Raw genomic sequence first — 24,864 nt, forward strand, 5'->3', positions numbered from 1 at the left:
GGCCATCTAATGTTTTGTGCATGAAAATGGAAACTAAATATTTATTTTCAGTTTCAATATTTACCATAAGGCTAAACAATGTAGTCATGGTATCTTTCACATCCCCAAACATTAGCTACAGCTTCTATCTCTATTTGGACATAATCTTTTTTAGTTGCAAAAAGTACACTTGAAGTATAAACATTTGAATTTATCTATTTGAAGTTGTCTTCTTGTATTTGATATAACCAGAAGAAGATGCATCAGCACCAAAATAGATTGACTTCTGCAATCATATAGTGATAACACCGGTTACTTGCATGAACTTCCTTTTCATTTTTAAAATTACTTTTCCTGATTAAGATGCAAAACGCAGCTAGCAAGCATTGCAAATAGTAGCTCTGCCATGTCAATGAAATGAAGTACAAGTAACGCTTAAATTCTGTGAGCGTTGTAAGTTGTCTCATTGAGTAGGGTATAGCTTTTTCACTATATCTAGACACCAATTTTATAGCCCAAGTTGTCACAATTTAGAAGTTAAAGGTTGGGGGGAGGTGTAAAGGATATAAGTGAGAAACTTGCATATAAACCATGTTTGCCTCAAATGATGAAAAGTATTGAATAATATTGAATACTGAATAATATGGAGACTATATATAATGTTTTAAAAGTCAAAGAAACGTTTTCCTTCATTTATTTTTCTAGGAAACATTATGTTTCCTATTTATTTTATCTCAATACGTGCTAAAAGTACAATTTTTCTATCTTTAATTTGCAGCGCGAGTTAATTTAAACTTTTAATTTGAGCTTTCGTGAGTGTGATGACAACACATAGATATTTTTTTTCATGCACGAATACCGAGCATACAAAAAACAAATTTTACTAGGGAGCTCCGCCCACTGCTCGCTTATGCTCGCCAACCTCCAGGAACTGCAAATGCAGTTCCTCTCGGATTGCTTCGCGATCCAAGCTCGCTTCGCTCTCTCACCATCTACTAAACCAGTTTAGTCTAGCAACAGATATAATCAGATTCAATTCATTCCAAAATGATAAAACAATGAAAGAAATAAAAAATGTAAAGCAAAAAGTGCACTCTCAAAAATTAGCTGCGTCAAAGTTTCTTTGTAAACACAAATAACCTTTCATTTAAATAACTATATGCATCCACCAAAGAAACAAATTTTTTTAAAAAAATTAAGTTTTTCTCACAATTTTTTAAATTTGGGAACTATACCATGGAAACAGAATAAAAAAATGATATTTACAAAAAAACAAATTAAAAAAATTGTGCTTTTCTCACAGTTGTTCAAATTTGGAAGCTACACTACAAAAATAGAATAAGAATCTGATATTTACAAAAAAATAAATTGCCTGAAAGCAGCTATATTCAAATTCAGTCCATTCCAAAATAAGGTAAAAGAATGAAAGAAATAAAAAATGTAAGACAGAAAGTACACTCGAAAATTGAACCTAATTCTCCTCTTGGAAACAGCAAGGAAACCATGGGATCACAACATTGGTTTAATGGAGAAATATTTTTGCAACTACCACTTACAGGATAAATACAGATGTCTCGATTAGTAGGTGGTTCGCCATTATCTCCAACAAATATCGCTGCAATTTCTATTTTTGTAATATGTTTATTATATCTACGTATATCTAAATTTTCAATCTCTATGAAAACCATCCTGATATTTGTAGCAGGATTTTCTTCGATTATACGATGCATCTGCAGGTAACAATCGATGAACGGATTCATTGCTCTCAGCACAGAATCCGATCTTTCCATCACAGAGAGCAAACATTCTTCATTTCTCTCCCTGCGTTTTTCAGTGGCTCCACTGGTATCACACAAATATAACTGACCATAACCTGGTTTGTTATGACCACTGTATAAAGGAGAAACCATGTGGTATATCCAACCATGAATCCTATAGTAATATGGCCCTGTTCCAGGAAGAGGTTTAATTTGAGCTCTCATAGGAGCAAAAGCTAAAGCAGAATTATATTCTCTTATATGCTTCCGATAGTTTCTTCCTTCGATTGAATCACTGATCAGCAAGTCTTTCAATATTTCTGGTGGATTCAACAAAACAATTCCAAAACAATTTTTTTTATCATTACAACATTTCGTGTATTTACCACTTGAATTTGCTTCTTTTTCCCAGTAACGTGCCTAACAAAAAGAACAGAGTCCTGACATAGTCCCACAATTATGCTCCTGTAGTTCGGAAACTTCGCTCCGTACACATAAATTAACCCTATTTCGTTCATTACGACTGGATCTTCTTATGAACGATTCTTGGACATTTTCATTCGACCTGTTTTCTCTTTTTCGATTATTTCATTTTAAAATCGATACGACACGACTTAATCCCATCGTAAAAAATTTTGTCCGTTTTTTGACCGGTAATTTTTTGTTTAAAAAATTTTCAAATCGATGCAAGAATAGTGTTCGCTTGAAATCATATCAAATCGCGTGTTGATGTTCCCGGACGAGGTCTAATTGTTTCCAAACAGCGATTAACAAATTCGGCCTGATTTTGCGTCCACGTAAGCGTTATATATATATAGAGAGAGATGAAATTACAGTTGTCAACAATCAGAACACACTGCGCATTCGTGAATTTTCTACGTCAGTTGGGTAAACGCAATGCAGATTATATTTAATTTCCTTTATTCTGTTTTATTTTAATTCAAAAGTACTTCAGAATGAATCCGAAAGACCGATTCATTAACAATGTTTAATTTTAAATGCATCAAACACTAAGAAAATAAACAGAATCTTTTGAAATAATCAGTCGAAAACATGTTAAGCCTAACCTCGTTAGCAAGAGGAAGAAACTGAAGCCTTACTCATTTGGCGGAGTCAAGGGTTGCCAAATGGCGATTAACAAATTCGGAATGATTTTGCTGCACGTAAACGTTATATATATATATAGAGAGAGAGAGAGAGAGAGAGAGAGATTTTTAATTTGCGTTAAATATACTTTTGAAAAATATACTTAATTTTTTTTTTAATTTGATTAAAAATTAGAAAAACTTATACTGCAAATAATAGGTATCATAGAAAAAAAAATTTTGTTGAGTCGTATGGTGATTTTTGTGCTTTGCTACTTTTGAAAGTTATCGCCAGAAAAAATTGTTTAATTTTTAATTAATTAAAATTTTAAAAAACGATATTACATTCCGCTAATCCGAAGTATTATAATATAGAAAATCCACTTTTCCCTTCATCTTTATTTTTCCATCAAAATATGAATATCAATTTTACGAAACATTTTCTCGAATATTTGAGCACTATATTCTAGGGATAACGAATATTTTAAGAGTGGTTATTACGTAAGCAATATCAAAAAGTCACAAATACCAGTGATCAATACTAGAGATGCATAATCCACGATTTTTTGAATAACAAATAATTTTGCTATTGTTATTTTTAAGTATTTGTTCCAAATATCTGTTATTTCAATCATATTATTAATTGAAATTAATAATTAGTATTAAATATATAATTTAATTTTAATTAATACTTAATTTACTAATTTAAATAGTGGTGATTGAATTAATTTATCTATTTCAATTTACTTTTAAAATTTGATTTTTTCAAAACTATTAATTAATTTAATTATTAGAATATAGCATTTTCTGAAAAAGTTGAATTCTAAAAAAAAGTCAGTTCTTTAAAATGTTCATTGTTCTCTGTGAGAATCCAAGTCTTTTGAATGTGATTAATTATCAATCATGTCCGTACTAATTCTGTCCGTACTCAGAAGGATTGAACCATCACGATTGAACTCGTTGGAAAACATTCAGCTAATGAGATAAAACATTCGTCAGTAATGAATAAATAGATGAATGACTCGATATATATACTTTTATGATAGTCATCAGGAATGATTTAATTTATTTTGTGCTTAAGATCTAAATATTTTTTTTTAGCTTTTTTCAGTAAAAAAAAAAAAAAAAAAAAAAAATCCTATTATTTTTCTTTTTATTTTTTTTATTAATCATTTAGTGAACACTGACTAAATCGGATATTTGTGGTTTAGCAATAGTTCAAATGATACTCTTTTCCTGTTGTTAAGTCAAATAAAATTAAATTATTGACTGATTTATTACTTTTGTTTGAATAGTTCCAGTTTGTAATAATCTGCATAGAAATAATAAATATAGACAATATTAACATATTTAACTCATAGGATTTTCTAAAATTTTCTTAATACTATACAAGAACCAAATCTGTGAAATACTTAATTATTTAATTTCTGTATAAAATTAGGGTAATTTTATGTGCTATGCGAAGCATATAAGAGTATCTTATAGGCTCAGCTAGATTTTAACGCTCATAACGAAAAAGATAAGCCATAGATAGTGTCATTTTTAAGAATATTGCTGTAAAATTATGTTTCAATCTAGAAAAAAAAAAAAAAAAAAACTGTAAATAATTGTTTTTTTTTTAAAAATTATGTAGATGTACTGAGATTCATGGGGTTCTCAATTGGATTATCTTATTAAAGGGTAAAATACACAAAGATAAGAAGAGACTTTTATAAATCACAATCTTTAAAAGCTTTATAATTATAATATTTATATTAGCGAAATAATGCATTAATTTACTGTTATTTTTTTTATTCCTAAAAGTATATAGTATTGCGAGACACAAACACCGCATTTATCTATGTCCCTTATGATACTGATTTTTTAAAAGTTTTTTATGAAACATGGCTAAAAATTTTACAATAGATATTTAAAAAAAAAAAAAAAATGCAGAATTTATTTTACAATATAAGAATATTAATTTGAAGGTATTTTGGTTTTGATAATCAATATTTTATAATTAATGGAGTTTTATGATATATTTTATTTTATTAATATAGTTTACGTGCGTTTCTTTGAGAAATAAAACAGAATTTCAATGAAAATAATGCGTAGACAATACAATCTAGAATATACATGACTGGCAATCGAAAGGCTAGTTGCAACTCTTTTTCAGCAATTTATCTTCCTTTACTTTCAGAAATTTCGATTCGATTTTTTTTTTATTATTTTTTTTTAGTTTAGATTGATTGTGACTCAGTAAACATTACTAGTATTTTCTTGGAATGAATTTTTTGCAAATTTATGAGATTATATTTTCGAGTCTAATGACTTCAGTTCTCTTTCATATACCTCTAGAACACTTTATAGAAGAGGAAGAAAAGAAAAAAAAAATTATGTTAAATTGGTAATTCATTTAAATTAAAAATATTTTAAAGAAAATCATTTTATTGCAAAAAGAATAAATACATATTTTTAATGCGAATATTATAATTTTCCCCGTTAAATACCAAAATCCACGAAACTTTAATAAATGAAGCATTTTTTCTGTGCCAACCATAATATTGAGGATATGTAAACAAAAGTGTTGATATATACGTGATACGGCATTCAGATTTTCTATTATACAGGAAAAAACTATTTACATTTGGATGAATGTTTGTGCATCACCCAAGATGTTTTTAAAAATCCATGAAGTGAAATTTATCAGTAGCAATTTATTTAAAATATTCCTTTTATTTTTAAAAGAGCTTGAAAATAAGCCATATATCTGTTTTTAAAAAATTGAACAATCATGCAGAGAAGCGGAATTCTCATGCTAACCAGATACAGAGAATTTAATTATGCGAATATCAAATCGTTTCAATCATGGAAATATAGTAATTATGGTGTGTATATCCATTTAAGGATATCGCATATGAAATTTGTTTGGAGCATTGAGTATCTGCAGAAACTTGTTTAAAAAAACAAATAAATATTTTTTTGTCGAGACTTGAGGAAATCTTGTTTTCGTACAATTGAGACAAATCGCGAATAGCTTCCAGCGATGGTCGTTATCGTGCGATGGGATAGGGAAAGCTCGGACCTGACTGTTTGTGAAATGGGGAAACTCTTCATATCATCAATAGGTCCCACCGCCCACCACAACTATTTGTGGGAGGTCTGTTCCTGGAACGTGCATCAATGTGTAAGGGATGCTTTCCCTATGCATGATTGAATTCTTGTTTGAGAGCTTCCATTGGACAGATCGTATCGATTATTACTGTCTATCGAGACCAAGACTTGTAATCGAAACATCACCAGTAAGATCTATCAAGGATTCGAATCTCACCACTGATGCACTTTCCAAACATCATGCACATATATTCATCCAAATGTAAATATTTTTTAAAATGTATAACAGAAATGCTGGCTGTAACTAAATGCTGGCTTTATGTATATATCAATACTTTTGTTTGCATATCATCAATATTATGGTTGGCAATGTGGTAAAAAAAAAAAAGGCTTCGTTTGCCAAAATTTCGTGGATTTCAGAATTTAACGGGAAATAAATTATAATGTTCGCATTTAAAATATTTATTTATTCTTTTTTCAATAAACTGATTTTCTTTAAAAAAATTTTTTAAATTGAAATAAAGTTAAATAAATTATCAATTAAAATAAAAAATTTTCTGCCCCCCTCCCTTCTACAAAACGTTCTAGAGGTAAATAAAAGAGAACTGAAATCATTAGACTCGAAAATATAATCTCATAAATTTGCAAAAAAATCATTCTAAGAAAATGCCAGTAATGTTTACTGAGTCACAATCAATCTAAACTATAAAATAATAATAATAATAATAATAAAAAATCGAATCGAAATTTCTGAAAGTAAAGGAAGATAAATTGCTGAAAAAGAGTTGCAGCCAGCCTTTCGATTGCTAGTCATGTATATTCTAGATTGTAGTGTCTACGCATTATTTTTATTGAAGTTGTATTTTATTTTTTCAGAGAAAGTGTTAATAAAAGAAACGCACATAAACTATGTTAAAAAATCATAAATTCCATTAATATTGGCTGAAGATGTCTTCTCTGTGCTGTATATAGTTGTCATCTTTGTGCTGTCCTGTGTGTCTTCGTGTAAATAAACGTCGTTGTTTTTTTCCTACTGAAGCCTGTTGATTGAGCGTTCTCCACACCATATAACTTCCACTATCCAAAAGAACCCGGAAATTTCGTAACAATATCTTTTCAACTCGAAATTGGTAAGAATGGACACTGCCACTCTAAAAAAAGTAAAGGTAATTGATTTTGTTTGGTCCCAAGACAATTCTTTAACTATTATAGATTCTAGACTTTAACTATTATCAATTCTTTAATTATATTGATACGGCTATTTCATTCTGATAATTTGTTATTGATTAAGAACATTTGGAAAAAGTTAGAGATTTACTAGAGAGACATAGTAATTTTTTAAGTTCGATTTATTCTTTCCGGGAGGCAAGCATGATTATTTACAAGAAGGCGCGGACATCGCACGTCCGCCACAAAGTGTTGCAAAAGCAGAAGTAGGGAAGAAGGGCCGACATAAATTATCCCTCGCCTTATATAACCTTAGATTTTGATAGGGAAAATATTTCTCCATAGTGTTAATATTGTTACAAAATTTTTTTCTTCTACTACAAAATACCGCCAATAAATCGTAATGACGCAGCACATTTAATTGCTATAGTTCATTAGTTCAGCAGCTTTCTTGCTGTCTAATCCTCCAATACCTTATTTTGTCGGCGACTCCGACTGCTCACCACACACCGCCTCTCACTATCCACACAACGTCTGACGATACACACGACTTCCGACGATCCACCAACAACAACAACATCGTAGCTTCTGAGTGCCCGTCTTTTATAGTTCCGGGAGGCGGGGCTAGAATCTTCTGACCAATTAGGGCGTACCTGGCTGCATCTCGGTTGTTAGTGGATGGATCTGGAAAGTTCTCGAACTTTCCGGTACTATCCATTTAGTCGCCAAACTCGCCAAATTTATCGCCAAGCCGCCAAGTCTGTCGCCAAGCTCTAAGTTCATTGATCTCAGCGCGTACAGGACCGATCGTACAACGGTCTTTCTTACGATGACTCTATTCGTGCCGGGTAGCAATATTATAGGTTCGTAACAATATATTATTAAGATTCTGATAGGGATTTATGATGCATGTCAATCACATGTAAGGGAAACACAGGGATCTTCTAAGAAAGAATGTGCTTACTGGACATTTTTTACTCCTTCACGCCGAGCATGTGAAAGTATCGGCGTTTAACTGATTCAGCAGTTTTATAAAGCTTCTCTTGAATTAATTAAGTAGAGAAAGTAGAATTGGATCAAGAAATAAGAGAATGAACTTACTATGGGCTAAATTAAGATAAAATTTTGAAAATTAGTTAAACTGAAATAAAGAGTTTAAAATATCATTATATATATATATATATATACACTGCTTCGCAATTTCTAAGGAACAAGTGATTTATGCAAAATTGCGTCTCAGACAGCTGACCAATAAAAGTAAATTCAAATTGAGAGGGCTTGGTAGACCAGGACTCGTTATCTGCATAAAAGACATTGCATACAAAATCATGATTCATACGAAAATTCATGCTGTTTGATGTTTGACCCAAAGTAGTGCAGGATGTTATAAAAGTTTTTCTCTGAAATTCTGTTTGGTTCTTGCAATAATTAAGAGCAAAATGTCAGAAAGACATCATTTAAGTGCCTACGATCGTGGACGAGCAGTTGGACGACTGGAAGCAGGTCAAAAGGGTCACCACTGTAGCTGCTACAATGGGTGTATCAAAGAGTATCATCTCGCGATTAAAGAAGGCCGCTAAACGTGGAAATGCTTTGCAAAAGCATGCTGGGGGTCGTGGTAGGAACACCACAACTTTAGAGGATCGCTATGTAGCCCTCGTGGCAAAAAGGAACAGAAATTTAACTTCTGGCTAGATAGCTGCAAACCTTGCAACCGCTACCGGTAAGCATGTTTCTGCAAGAACAATCTCACGGCGATTAAATAAAGTTGATTTGTATGCACGGAAGCCTGTTCGTTGCATCCCGCTTCAACCATGCCATCGTCGTGAGAGATTACGCTGGTGTAAGGAACATGTTGGTTGGGATATCTAAAATTGCTCTAGAGTGATGCTCACAGACGAATCTCGTTTCAGTGTGACGAGCGATTCAGGCCACCAATTACTGTGGAGAGAGCCTGGAACACGTTATGCACAACATTTTGTTACTGAACGTGATCGATACGGCCCAGGCGTAATGGTGTGGGCAGGCATCATGCACAATGGCAGAACACCGCTTCACATCTTTCAGCGAGGAATCGTTACATCGCAACGGTATTGCAGAGAGGTTATTCTGGAAAGGGTGCTGTAAGTCCAGACTTTTTGTTTATGGACGATAATGCGTGGGCACACAGGAGTGATGAGGTATCGGACACACTGCAAAGTGAAAATATTGTCCGTATGCAATGGCATGCTTACTCTCCCGACCTAAATCCCATTGAACATGCCTGGGATGCTGTTGGCAGACGTGTTTCACAAAGAACCATCCCTCCCCGAACAGCGCAAGAGCTCAAAATCGCCTTGAGAGAGGAATGAGACAATATTCTCCAAGAACTCCTCGACAGTTTAGTGGAGAGCATAGAGAACAGATGCAAAATGTGCATTAGTGTCTGTGGTCATCACACATCTTACTAAGGTACTCATGTCTGCGTCAGTCTGACCTGAAGATCAATTTTTATGGAGCTGTTTGGAAATCATCTTAGGAGCATCTTTTTTGTTTTTAAGTTTTTAATTCTTCGATGTGTCGATATATGCACCATTTTCCACTATAATAAATGCACATCCTCCCTACTAAATATGTACTTAGTTTCATTTGTTCAATCATTCTCTATACTTAATTCCGAAAAACGTAGCTGTTCCTTAACAATTGTCAAGCAGTGTGTGTGTATATATATGTATGTGTGTGTAATTCTTAGCTTTCTTATGAGTACAAATATTTTCGCACTAAATTATTGTTTAAACATGAGATTATTTTGGAGAAAAACTGAAATTAATTTTTAAATTAAATAAATTTGCCTTCTTAATGATAATAGATGCCTTCTTAAATGATATAGAAAAAAAACTTTTTAAAATCAATTTTCTACAAAACATGTCGATTTTTCTATAATAATTAAGATTTAAAATGTGGAAGCATTAGAGCATTAGAAAAGTATTATTTAAAATGAAATTTCATCCAGATACTTTCCCTTTTACTTTTCGAAGTGTGTTAAATATGAAAGAATACAACGTTCAAAATTTCTACTGATTAAAATCGGCGCGTCGATAAAAGATTTACGGAAAATCAAGCAGATGTTTTGCGCTTGGGAGGTCCGTCCGTCATTCGCCCTCTTCCTGAGTTTACTCGGCCCTTTACCATCTTTTATGACTTGACTTCTGAGGGGAAAAAAACTATCTGAAAAAGAGGATCAATATCTTTCATTTAAATAGCGAATTACTAAACGCATGTGGAAACTTGAATACGCTTTTTCTATACCACTCTTTCTGATATTTGCAGTTTTATTTTGTTTTCGGCTTCTTACAGCTTTAAAAGATTTAGTTTAAAATTAAAAAAAATATTGTAATCAGAATAATTTTATTTTATTGTTCACCAAATTTTAAATTGATTATTTTTTAAGAATCTCTTTTGAAAACTTCTTTCGAATATATTTGATTCACTAATCTTGATTGCGATTTTTGTAGATTTCAATTCAAAATGTTCTCAAAATATAATTTAGTTGACCTAATATTAAAAATAAAATAAAGCTAAAATGCAAGATCGCTGGAGACTATATAATTATATTCAAAAAAGGAAGTTAATAAAGCATTCTGAAAGAATGTCTTTAACTGGCATTTGAAATGGACACTAGAGATTTTTTATTTGCTCAAAAACTTCATTCCAAGTGGTGATAATAATAATATTATTAAATTTGTCACTTATTGTATTATACCATTTGTTATAATTTGAATTTTTAATGCAGTTGTACATTGTATAATAATCTACTTAGTTATTATTTTATTGTAAAATCAAATTAATCTCTTCTTTATTTTTATGTACACAAAAGAATAATACATTCATTTAATGACAATTCAACAGTAAATTTAACCCACAGAAAAATGGTGAAAAAAGTTCAAACCCTAAGTCCTTCTACGGTAAACTTGTAGAATAGTGTAATAGAATAAGACTACTAATGGAAAAAAAAAAAATTGAAAAATTTTAATACGGTAAAAGTCTTAATTTTATGGGGAAGCAAACATAGTATTCGCAACATTTTAGTGAATACTATGAAGAAATATGGTGTAATAAAAATGCAGAGAAAATAATGAATATTTTAATTCATTAATGTTTATAAAATATTCTAACAATACTATTTTTTGGATACTATGAAATCAAATCAGTTCTACTTATTCTTAAAACTGCACACACACACACACACACACACACACACACACACACACACACACACACACACACACACAAAATAGATACAAATATTTTAATAGCCAAACAAGAAATAAATTCATCCCATATAAAAATTATACAAATATATACATACTTTTTTTTTGTTTTTGTTTCAAGAATTAAATCTTTCTCCCTTATTCCAACACGAACAATCTCTAAATTAAAGGCAAGTAAATGCGCTTACCTTTGTTTTGTTGGTTGGAATCTCTTTTTGTTTACATACTGGTGTTGTTGTCTCCATCTGCAGCTGAAAATCTCAAATATCTAATTAGTGGCAGGTTCAGTGACTGCATGACTCATTAACATGGGGAACTTCTCTTTAAGATATTATTTTAATAGTTACTTGATTATATGTTACATGATTAAGAATATATTTACAAGTTAGAAGAGTATAAAACGCGTTCGTTGGTTGCCGCCAAATCGAGAGGAAGTCAACAAACCCCTGGTGGTGAGAAGGGAAAGTTCTTCACAGTTAAAACTGGTTACAGTTAAGGCCTGGTATCCAACACTCTCCCACCTTTGAGTTTCGTAAAGACTTTAGATACTCAAACCAATGAGTCTAGGAGAGCATTGGGCTTTAAAAGCCGGCCATAACGGGATCTTCTTGGTTGTCTCACATCTGAAACAGCATGAGAGTCACTAGAGGTTGGTGTACCATCAGGAATCATCATTGTGGATGGAGAATCACTCTTTGGGAGACACGGGATAGCAGATTTTTCACTTTGGCTGACCTCAAGAGGAAAAAGTCTCTGGATTGGACGTAGGAAAGACCCAGATTTGGTCTGGACTTCCACGAGACGAACTTTCTTGTCTTTTCCAAGATATAATTTGATGACTCTTCCCAAAGGCCAATTTATTCGCTTGACGTTACTATCACCGATGAGAACAATGTCTCCTTCTTTAATTTTAGATTCATTACGAATCTTTGAAAATTCTCTAAGATGTCCAAGATATTCGATTCTGAAACGTTTTCTGAGATCTTGACACACTTTTTGCCTGTAGAAGAATCTTTTATTCATTCTCTTAGCATCTATTTGATCTATATCTGGAACTCCTATTTCTTTTACATCTTGTAAAAACATAGCAGGTGTTAATGCTATAAGGTCCTCATTGTCTTCACTTAAGTATGTCAAAGGTCTTGAATTTATAATGCCCTCAGCATCACATAGTACAGTGTACAATTATTCAAATTGTAAGGAGGCCTTTCCAAGAATTTTTCTTAAGATAGATTTCAACATACCTATAAGCCTTTCCCAAAATCCGCCCCACCATGGGGCTGATGGGGGGTTGAATTTCCATAGGATTTTCTTTACTGAGGCATATTCTTGTATTTTCACCCAATCAACAGATTTCAGCTCATTAGAAGTACCCACTAAGTTGGTTCCATTATCTGAATAAATTGTAGCTGGTCTTCCTCTTCTAGAAATAAACCTTCGTAAAGCTAGAATAAAACTATCTGTTGATAAACTAGTTACCAGCTCGATGTGGACTGCGCGATAAACTGCGCATGTAAAAAGTACAGCCCAACATTTGCTTTTGTTTTTCAAATATAGTGGTCCGCACAAGTCAACTCCTACTACTTCAAAAACATAAGCATCTCTGACGCGATCTTCGGGTAGTGGAGCACTTGCTACTTCTAATGGCCGAGATGAAAAACGTTGACATATTACACAATTCCTTATTACTTGACGTATTGTCTTCCTGCTTTTTAAGATCCAATAATTCTCTCTTAAACTCGACATCAAAATCTGTATCCCAGCATGACTAAGTTCAACATGCTTTTCAAAAATAAGTTTTCCAATAACATCATGCTTTGAAGGCAGCAAAATTGGAAATCTAAATGTTGGTAGATCACTTCTTTGAGAAATTTTGGTCTTTACTCTTAATAAACCATCTGAATCCAGGAATGTCTGTAAGTTCAGTTTTTCATTCCCCAAAAAACATTGACTTTGAACTTGTTTTAAAATGTACTTTTCTGCAGCCTCTACTTCTTCAAAATCTAGGGTACCGAATTTTCTTTCTTTTTTCTGGGTTTTAGCATTTTTATAAAAACGAAAAATCCAAGCCGTGATTCTGGTCATTTTTCGGAAAGAAGATACCTTAGAAAAGTACTCTAATTGCTCTGTCGTGGTGTTAGTGACAGACACAATAGATTTTCTTTTTTCGGAGTTTACAACGTCGAAATCTGGCATAGTTTCCGAAACAGGCCAATCTTCTATAGGCATTCTCAGCCAATTTGGACCCTTCCACCAAAGAGATTTCACAAGTTCCTCTGCATTGGAACCTCGTGATGGAAGGTCAGCTGGGTTTAATGTTCCACTTATGTGCCTCCAGTCTTCAGGATTGGTGAGTTTACGGATTTCCAGTACCCTGTTGTAAACAAACGTGGCCCAATTCTCATTTCTTTTGATCCAATACAAAGCATTCATAGAGTCAGACCAGTAGAAGATTGGTATGTTCTCAAGTCCAAGTTCGGATATGGTTGCTTTTGCCAATCTAGCACCAATAGTACAGGACAAAAGTTCTAGGCGTGGAATAGAGATCTTTTTCAAAGGAGCAACTCTATTTCTAGCTTGTATTAACTGGCACGACGTGCTATCAGCAGATTCAGCTCTCAAGAAGATACATGTAGCGTAGGCACTCTGACTTGCGTCACAAAAAACATGGATGGAAAATTTGGAATCTTCTGCAAAGTCCTCACGTACACATCTTGGTATTTCAAGATCATTCAATTTCGGTAACTTCATCTTCCAGCGTTCGAATCTTTCAGTTATCAGCAGAGGGAGTTCAGCATCCCAGGACAGACCCAATTTCCAGCATTCCTGCAACAAAGATTTGGGCTCTAGAGTCACTGGACAAGAAAATCCTATCGGATCAAAGATTCGATGAACGGTTGACAGGATTTTTCTTTTTGTAATAGGTCCTTTATCTTCTTTCATCAAACTTTTCAAATCTAGAGATATAGTGTCCTTTGGTAAATTCCACAGAAGCCCAAGAACTGGAACCTTTCGGTCTTCTTGCCTTTCTTCAGTTTTGTCTTCAGTAGGAGAATGCTCCCACCCTCGAAGTTCAAACTTGGCAGTAGATAATAGTGCTTGTGATTCCGAAATAAATCTAGCGAGTTCTTCTCTTCTGTTGACGCTGAAAACACAATTATCAACGTAGAAGGACCTCATAAGTTGCTGGGCTGTTTCCTTGAGATGATCTGGGGCGTTTTTTAAATGAAGTTCTAATGTAGCTCCTAGTAGGAAAGGACTGGAGGAGATTCCGAACACAACTCTTTTGTGCTGCAGGATCTTGATATTTCCGTCTTTTCTTCTATCCTTCCATAAAAATCTGAGATATGGTCTATCTCGTTCTTGTAATCCAATTTGCAGAAAGGCCTTCTTAATGTCAGATATCACTCCATATTTTTCAACACGAAAGCAATTTATGAGAGATGGAATGAGTTCTACAAGATTTGGTCCCTTTTCGAGGCAGTCATTAATAGAAGGTGTATTCTTTTCTTTAGCTGAACCATCAAAAACGGGTCGAACTTTGGTCGTCGAATTCTCCTTGAAGACAGGATGGTGAGGTAAGAAATGCTGTCCTTCTTTGATTTCTTGCATAGGATCAACTTCTTCAATGATACCCTCATTCTGCCAATCCTGAAAAACATCATCATAATCGGCCAGCTTCTCGACACGTTCTAAGGCTTTAATACAACTGTTAAGTCTTCGTTCAGCTAACTTTCTGCCATCAGGAAGAGGTGGATGATCATGTATCCACGGTAGACTGACAATGTAGCGCCCCTCGTTATCTCGTGTTACACTGCGTTCAAAATGTTCCTTAGCCGCTTCTTCTAGTTCTTTTCTACTTTGAGTTTCCGCAGGGTCATTGATATTCAATGTATCAAGCCTCCAAAGATCGGATATATTTACGTCGTTGACAAGTAGCGACATTAGCGTGCTGGAACTATCATTTTTATTAATTCCTGATCTTCCAATAACTGTCCACCCTAACTTGGTGTTCATCGCAATTAGATCAGGCGAAAGTTTTTTAATTTCTCCTGTAAATAATCTGGCTGCCGTATCTGCCCCTAATAATATGTGAATCTCCTTGGGATCGTTTTCATACAAACAAAGATTTTCATCTAAGCAAATATCACTAACAAATATACCCAATTGTTTTACTTCTTCGATGTTTTTAGAATCTAATTTGGGAAGAGAAGTGCAAATTTTATTCTGATCCATTACTTCTACATTACAAAAGAAATTATTTTCTGTATTACGCAATTTAATGGAATATATCTTGTGGTTTTCCCGCCTTTTCAGTCCTCCGAAAAGTCCATGTGTCACCGTTTGTTCCCCAAGACACTTCAATTTCATTACATCCGCTACGTATTTGCTGACATACGACCTCTGGCTCCCGAGGTCAATGATCGATCTAACATAGTGTTTTAAATCATTATTTTCGACGCTAACAATTAAAGTCTGCAGATAAACCTCCCTGGAACATAAATTATTCGCCAACGTGAAATTTTCATTTAAAAGATTATTCTCATCCTTACTTTCATTAAAATGGGTATTATTTTTCGGAACAGAATTATCTTGATTGCATAATATGGATAAATGTTTTTTACCACAGAGAGTACAAACTATTTTTGACCTACAAAATTTAGCAAAATGAAATTGCTTTGCACAAATAAAACACGCAGCTTTTTTAGACAGTATACGTTTCCGTTCTTCCAAACTTAAAGTACGTACGTATTCACAATCAACAACATCATGAAATTTATTGCAGAAATAAGCATTCCGGTGTTTTTATTTTTACTTCAGAACTATTCAATTCTGAACTGCTAAATCTCTTTGCAGTGGAACATCTAGGATTATTTATTTTTCCGCTAGTTGAGTCATAACGCAACGGGTGAAATGAATACTTTTCTTTTTTCGAACTCACGGGAGAAGCATACATTAACGATCGTTCTTTTGCTTTCAGCTGAAGAGACAGGAAGTCGAGCAATTCATCTATTTCATATTTATCCGATTTCATGTTTTTATTATATTCTAAAACGAGATCGGGGGGAAGGCATTTTAACAGGATTGGGCAAAGTAGGTTTTCGTAGGTTTCTTTCAAAACATTAAGAGATTCAAGAGATCGGATTTCTGTCTGTATGTTATCAAACATTTTTCTGAATGATACAATATCATCTGAGTTCTTTAATGGGCAGATACGCAGTAAATTATTCAAATGGGTATTAATGAGAACATCTGATCTTCCGAAGCGTTCTTTAAGTAATTTTATGGCGATTTCGTAATTTTCTGGTGTAAATGCAAATCCTTCTATGGTACTAAGGGCAGAACCACCTAGGTGTGCTTTTAAGTAATTAAATTTACTGACTTCACTTAATGAATCATTTTCATGTATGGCTGATTCAAAGGAGTTTCAAAATGAAAGCCATAAACTTGATTGCCCGTAGAATTTAGATATCGCAAGTTTTGGCAATTTAATGTTCGATGATTCTTTATAACAGGAACTTGGAACATTCAAAGAATCAACATTTTTTGTTCGTTCGCGAATTTTTTTGGTCGCTCTAAATTTCCAAGTTATAATTTTTTGGGTGTATTCCGATACTTCTTTTTCTAATTTGTCCTCGGAAACGAATTCTTCAATTTGTGAATCTAGATTCTTTAATTCACTTGACTCAACCGCAAGCTGCTCTAACATTTCTTCTAACATATCGACATTTACATCTGTTTTCGTTAGTTCTGTTTCAATAGTTTTACAAATTTTGGTAACAGATGTTCTCAATACTCCCCGTTTCTTTCTTAACCTGCCACTTTTATCATCCATTTTTAGAATTGAACAGTTCGAAATTTATATTCAGTAAGATTCAATAATATATAAATTCAATAATAATAATAAATCAGTTCAAAATTCTAATATATATTTTTCAGCTCTAAATTGGAACAAACCATACCAATTATGCCGACAGGGATGCCAAATAATATTCCAACACAAACAATCTCTAAATTAAAGGCAAGTAAATGCGCTTACCTTTGTTTTGTTGGTTGGAATCTCTTTTTGTTTACATACTGGTGTTGTTGTCTCCATCTGCAGCTGAAAATCTCAAATATCTAATTAGTGGCAGGTTCAGTGACTGTATGACTCATTAACATGGGGAACTTCTCTTTAAGATATTATTTTAATAGTTACTTGATTATATGTTACATGATTAAGAATATATTTACAAGTTAGAAGAGTATAAAACGCGTTCGTTGGTTGCCGCCAAATCGAGAGGAAGTCAACAAACCCCTGGTGGTGAGAAGGGAAAGTTCTTCACAGTTAAAACTGGTTACAGTTAAGGCCTGGTATCCAACACCCTAATTTCAAGAAATAATTTTACAATTTAATATAATAAAAATGTATTCATAATTTTTAACATTTAAAAAATAATTCAAAGGATCGGACACATTTAATTTGTAATAACTAGACCCTTTTCAAAGCAAAAATTATAAACATTTGCTTTTTTCTTAAGTTTTATGCAGTGTTTTACGAAACCTGCAAAACGATTACCAATTCCCACATAGATTAGCCGCGTTTAAAAACTACAATACAATTTCACTTTTTTTCAGAGAAATCGAAAAACAAGAAGGGCCTATTCTTCTCACAAAGCGAAAATTCGACGAGACAAGCAACCGGTGTTCTGATACTGTTTTCGGGTGGCTTGGAATTAATTAGCATTCCTACTGGGCGGAAAATCTTCAGATGGGGATTTGCCAATTTGTGACTCTTAAAAGTAGTAAACAATGTAGCAAATGTTAAACAATGTAGGAAATGGAGAAATTCAATTTTAAAAGAATCGCATTTCAGAGCAATGCGTAAATATATTACGTCATCCATCCTTAAAAATTAGATTTAAAACAGACATTTTAGATTTTAAAAAAATTATATTTTTTCAAAATACTTATTTAAAAATATTAAAAGCCTATAAAAGGAATATAAAAATAGTTTCGCTTAGAATAATCCATTCATCTAATGATTCTTTCTAATTGTATAGAAGAAATGAATGGTTTCTTTTACAACGATCTATAAAATCACATCCATAAAAGTAAATATTTTGTATTAGAAATATTTACGTGATAACATTTTTTTCAAAATATATTTAACAAAGAAGAATATAAAATCTCTTTTATGTATAATACGTGGAAAATAATCAACTTAAAAAAAAGAAATTTTCTTTTCACTTTATTAATATAAAATTGATCATTCTCGGGTTAATGAACTATGAAACCTCATGATAAACACTAGCATGACAATGCTTCGTTATCAAAAACAGCAGAAATGAGAAAGAATGATCGAAAACTGCAATTACAAATTCAAGTAAAATGAATCTCAAGTTTCAAGTAAAATGAATTTAATATTTTTACTTTGAAATATTAAAAAATAAAAATTATTTATAATGCTTAAAAATTAATACACGATTGATCATTCTTAAATGAATGTACCAATTGAAGGAGTCAATCGATTTCAATTGTATGTGCGATATTAATGTAAAATCTTAAAGTCGGCAATAGACAAATATGTTGTAAGCGAAAAGGTATAAAAAGAATCGTGGATTTCCGTCAACCTAAAACTGCAAAGGAACAACACCTCGTATTGACTTTACACGATCAAAACTTAAGCCACCTGAGCCGACATCTCTGAAAGGAAAGAAGGGGTTTCGGCTGGCCCCGACTCTCCAGGGGGAGGAAAAGAAATCCCAGAAACACAAAACATTCTTCTGTGTCCTCAGGATCCCATCCCCTTAACGGGCATAAAAGGAAAAGGAGAAATCTGTGAATAGGTTGAAAAGTGAACGACCTGTTATTCTTGGATATATTATATCATTGAATCGCATATCACTGAAGTTCAAGATATTCACAGAAAAATGTGAAGTCACCGCTCCGCTTAAAGGTAGAGACCTTGACTTTCCGATATTCACATTTGACAATGCACTATTCCACAAAGACCATTTCTAATTGCCTTTATGGGATAACTTTCAAATGGCATTCAGTCTGTTCACTCTGCTAGCGCCATCTATTGATAGAATATAGAACAAAGTAAACATTTTAAAGAAATGACATTTATTTTTAATTCAACTTTTTCAGAAAATGTTTTACTTCAACAATTAAATTAAGAAGAGTTTAAAAAAAAACAAATTTAAAAAGTAAACTGAAATAGATAAATTAATGCAATAACATGTTACTTAAATTAGTAAATTAAGTATTAATTAAAATTAAATTTTATATTTAATACTAATTAATAATTTTAAATTAATAGTATGATTGAAATAACGGATATTTGGAACACATATTTAAAACTAACACTAGCAAAATTATTTGTTATTCAAAAAATCGTGGATTATGCATCTCTACTATGTTCAAAGATTTTTAAAAATCGTCAATAGTTTATTTTTTCCAATTAGTTGCTATTATTTTTTAAGAAATGCATCAAAATTTACTTTGTTATAGCGAATGACAATTTGGAGAAAATAAATTAATAAAATGATTGAAAATTCCGTAATATTTTTATTCTTTAGAAATAGCAAAACTAATTATAAGCTAATATGTTTTTATATATCGGAACATAATTTTTAATTCATAAAAAGTACTTATTTAATCTATTGTCACGAAGCTACAATGGGTTAAATTGCATTTGCTAAAATTTTCCATGTTTTTTTTTTTTTTTTTTTTTTAGCATTTATAACAAAATGTGAAGAGAATTCCCTTTATAGTTATTTTAAAAATAATTTTCATATTAAAATAAAATTCCCAGTTTGCATTAAAAATAATTCTATTCTTTTTGTCTCTAGGTATTCGCAATCGATGAATTTTGAATTGTAAATTGTTTAAAAAAAAACAATTTCTTTAAAATAACTATTAACATAACTATTTCGCAGACGATTGCTTCAGCATCAAGAGAACGTTTAAAAGAATCACCAGCAATTAAAAGTCGAAACGCGAATACTCATTAAAGTGTTATTGCCAGTTGAAATAGCAACAATAAGGAAATTTGCAGCCGATCCGTTCTCCATCTTTCGCCTTCCTCTCCCCACCTCCCTAATGGTAGCTGGTGTGCGCATGTCGGGGACCTGACAGAGAGACTGTTTCGCCTCCTCAGTTGAAAAGCAACAGGGTGAAAGGTGAGTATCTCCCGGGCTTTCTCTCTCTCTCTCTCCTCCGAGTCTCCATCTTAATTTTAAAAGATAAGAGGCAAATCCGGCTAACGGGACTGTAGCTCAGGCCCATTGTTGAGTCAAAGACGCGTGAAAATGTACTGTTCTGGTTTTATTTTGTCTAAAATGTATCTAATTATAGTTTTAAATATGTAAAAATTTGCCCAGGGATTGAAATTAGGTAGACATTGATTGTGTAACGTTTCATTAACATACGTATCATCTTAAAAATATTTATTTTAGGATAATTAGTGGCAAAAATATTTATTATGTGCATAATAGAAGTTATTTACATTATCAATGATAAAGTAGGTACCGACATACTGAGACTTAATTTTATAGTAGTGTATCAGAATTGTTTTTTAAATCATAATATGCAATGTTACATTAAAGAATACCATTTGTTATAATGTATTTTTGGATTATTTTAATTATTTTTTTTATTATGTGGTTATTTTAAATACAATAATACTGTTTGAATGATTTCAGGATTGTTTTGTTGTGAATCTACCTTTGACCTTTTTTCATTCGCAATAATATTATCTTCTTTAATGTTAAGTATAGGTATAATATATATATATATATATTATTAACCAAATAATGTTGATTATTTTCAAAGACAAAATCCTAATGCTTTTTTGAGAGAACAGATTATTTTTCGTTTTATACTTATTTTATTAATTAAGATTTTCTTTGGGTTATTGTCGCTCAAATTCATAGGTAAGGATCTGATGGGGCTCCAAATTACTTTAGCCCAGGGCGCTCAAATTTTTTGAGGTACCCGACTAGGTTGTAAAGATGTTTTTCCCGAAAAATTTGAAATTTTATTTATGATCTGAAAATATAGTCCAAATTTCATAGATTCTAAAATAGACTTTGTTTTTAATACATATATGTGAGATAGAACTATCGATACAATAGTTTCAATATTACAAAACAAATATAAGTGAAATCAGAAATAATGGTATTTTTAACCAAAAATGAGTGATTTATTTTATTTTTACCGTAAAATTCACTAAAATAATATTTGATATGCTTATATTAACTCTCTGGTTTGCTAATTTTGGGCATTTCTGTTAAAAAAGAGTGAAAACTCTATTTGTTTACGGCGCATTTGGATGAGCTAATTTACAAGTAGAATATCTAAACGCATTTTTTGAAGAATGAATATTTTACTGTCATTAATTTACAGAAAACATATTTCAAAATACATTCCATAAAATTTTATGAAATTTGGTATGCATGTATCCAATATCTTTGGGGATGTGATAGAATAGACCGCGTATTTTAAGATAGCTCCATTTAAATATGTTTTACAGGCACTTTCATTTCACAACATATTCAAACTTTGACAAAAGATCATTTATGGCAATTTCAAATGTTCATAAAAGCTTTATTTATTTAAATAATTTTTATCTTGTGGTCTGTTGCATTTTATGTCATTTGAGCTATATATAGATGAAATAAAAATTAAATATTTCTATCATTTTTTTAACTTACTCTATTTTACCTAACACGGAAAATGTTGCTAAATTTTCTTTAAATAAGCAGATTATTTTCAAAACCCAAAGGAATTTTTTCTTCTAATAGTGCCCTTTCAAGTCTGTTTTAGCTATTTGGTATAATAAAAAACGTCTATGTGTCATTTTTTAAAAATTCGTCTCCGAACCTAGTCGAATACCTCAAGACAACATTGATTCGCAGTTCATCGTCGAATAACATTTTCGTGATGCATTAAGGATTTGATCGCTTAATGCAGAACTTTTTTCTTTGAAATGCATACTTTTAAGAGAAACGGGTTTAATCAATTAACGAACGTAAAAGGAATGATAAAAATGGCGTAAAACGCAAACTTCCTAAACTTCGTATTAAAAGTAATGAATGGCTTAAACTTAATATAAAACAGTGAACGGCCAATACCAAGAACTTAGAGCTAAAGCAATAAAATTTCTATTAAGTCACAAATACAAAGCTTATGGGATTTGAATATGTTTTACACTCCCCCTATGGGTTCATTAAGAATTAATACCACAATAAAGACACGAGGATTATATTTACCTTCATTTAAACCTAATTTTATAAAACTGATTCCAATAAAATAATTTAAACGATTGCACAGAAATTGTCTTTATTTAGAACTATTGAACAATTATTTGCTCATCGTCAGGCAAATGATTTCAATATTGTTTTCAGTTTTTAGAACTGTGAACTAATTTATTATACAAATGGAATGAAATGTAAATAAAATCTATAAAAGTTATTAAATGACCTCTGAGTCATTTGACCTTTAAGCTAAATGGAAGCCTTTAACATCTCTACTGATCGTAAAGATGAATGCGTTTGCGTGTTGGCACACTATAATCCAGACTGTTTGACGAAGAACTAATAAACTTCGCACAGAAAGTGCAATAGAAAGTGTATCAAAAGGTGGGAATGTGCACCTCGAGTTCAATTTTTAAAAATTTTAATTAGTCCAAAATGAGGTGATATTCTGAAGTTTTCCCTCTATAACTCACGAAAATATCAGAGAAAGAAAACAGTTTTGAACCATTTTTAATACGATATTGAAGATTAGTGGAAGATTAATTCTTTCCCTTTTCTAATTGAAATTAAAAAGAGATTTTTTTTTTTTAATTTCACTCCGTCTTTCAATTTTTAGTATCAAGACCTGCAATAAATTATATAAATTGGAAACTCAAGTTAAAAATAATTAAATTTTGATCGTTTTTTTTTAATTCTTAAATGACCTTTAATATTCAAAATAATGTACGGAAATATAACTATATTTTTATGTTTTCCAAAATATTTCTGCATGCTCTATTTACGTACTTTTTATTCGTGTTTAATAAGAAACAACTAAAAAAAATATGCTATTAGTACAATGCAAATGATTATTACAGTTAGTATGATTAAACAGTAATACATGAATAATTTAGATTAGCATTGCAAATTATATGCTTAACACCGAAAATATACTATTTATTATTTTATAGTACATGAGAACATATAGTAATTATCATAAACTACGAACCCGACCCTTTTTTCAAGTTCCTAAATATCATTTCATTCTTTTAAATTTTGATCTGGGTAACTATAAAACGCAACAAATTAAATAGATAAAATTTTTCATTCAGCATTTCTATCACATTTAGACAAAATTCATCAGAGGGAAGTCTGTTTTTTTAAACGTATGTGAACATGATAATTCAAAACAGCAAAGAATAGTAATAATAATTTTAGCATATAGCTTTAGCACCAGAATTGCAGAACTATGTAAAAATTTAGACCAAATATTTGTTCTATTTGGCATCATGTCTGTCAGAATATTTATACATATGTGAACACTATTACACAAAAACTTAACAAACTATGTAAATGAAAATTGATGTGTGGTCTTGACATCAAAATTGGCGATGTACGATGCCAAATATTGGACCAATCATTCTACGGGATGAGGCACTATCCCAAAAGATACACACTTTTTTCTTCATCAGATGAAGAAACTCAACACAATAAGTTCTATATTGTTTTATTTTGAGAGGAGAACATTTCCACTGGATACACAGTTTTTTTCAGTAAATTTTCTATTTAAATACAATATTCTTTGTAAAGTTCTTGATATAGGATTTTATTTGTATTTCTCGATCAAATGCATAGTTAAATTTGAAAAACGTGTTTATTTGGATCGAATCAACTGGATTGGATCCAATACTCATTATGAACTCGGAGATTCGATTAATCCGAACTAAGCTGGATTATTGGAGCCTTCCTTTTACCGATAACTTTAAAGCTGAAAATATGGAAAGACATTACATATAACATGATTAATTTCAAATGGATCTAAGAATCTGTCTCTTCAAGGTTCTATTTTAACAAGGTTCTATTATCTCTTCAAGGTTGTATTTTATTAGTTTTATTCAGATTAATTTTTAATGACATTAATCTTCTGACCTTGTAGTGGCAGAGGCAGCTTCGATCCACCGGAATAAATTTTTTGAGATTTCATCCATTTAATTCAATGATAAACTTTAGAATATTTAATACTTCTAATATTTTATAAAAAAACTTCATTGATTAGAAGAAGCGTCATTTATAAGAGAGCTATTAACAAGTTTCTGCACCTCTAGACAAAATGAATTTAAACCTAATTTTTTTCTTTGCTATCTAATTTAATTATTTCATACTTATTCATATCTAATTTAATTATTCATATTTATTTGCTATCTATTTAATTTATTCATATTTATTCGTAAGTAGAAATAAAATTTAGGTATAGATATATTTGTCTCTAAGTTAAAAAATCTCTTACTATTTCGTTTTTATGCACGCTTTT

At 31.7% G+C, this 24,864-nt stretch overlaps 2 protein-coding genes across 2 annotated transcripts in view; one reads left to right on the plus strand and one right to left on the minus strand.

Moving 5' to 3' along the window:
• Positions 1-11,880: 11,880 nt before the first annotated feature.
• LOC129980763 (uncharacterized) lies at positions 11,881-15,567 on the minus strand. The gene is made up of 2 exons (XM_056091148.1): positions 13,448-15,567; positions 11,881-12,472 (listed from the first exon to the last, which is right to left on the minus strand). The coding sequence occupies exons 1-2, from the start codon at positions 15,565-15,567 to the stop codon at positions 11,881-11,883; spliced, it is 2,712 nt and encodes a 903-aa protein (XP_055947123.1).
• A 4,814-nt stretch (positions 15,568-20,381) lies between these two features.
• The window catches only part of LOC129981278 (aromatic-L-amino-acid decarboxylase-like), a 49,978-nt gene continuing 45,495 nt past the window's right edge, over positions 20,382-24,864 (plus strand). The window contains exon 1 of the mRNA XM_056092050.1: positions 20,382-20,498. The gene's annotated coding sequence lies outside the window, so the exon portion shown is untranslated. The remainder of the gene's footprint in view (positions 20,499-24,864) is intronic.

The sequence above is a fragment of the Argiope bruennichi genome, chromosome 8 (genome assembly GCF_947563725.1).
Source record: "Argiope bruennichi chromosome 8, qqArgBrue1.1, whole genome shotgun sequence".
In the NCBI taxonomy this organism is placed as follows: Eukaryota; Metazoa; Arthropoda; class Arachnida; order Araneae; family Araneidae; genus Argiope; species Argiope bruennichi.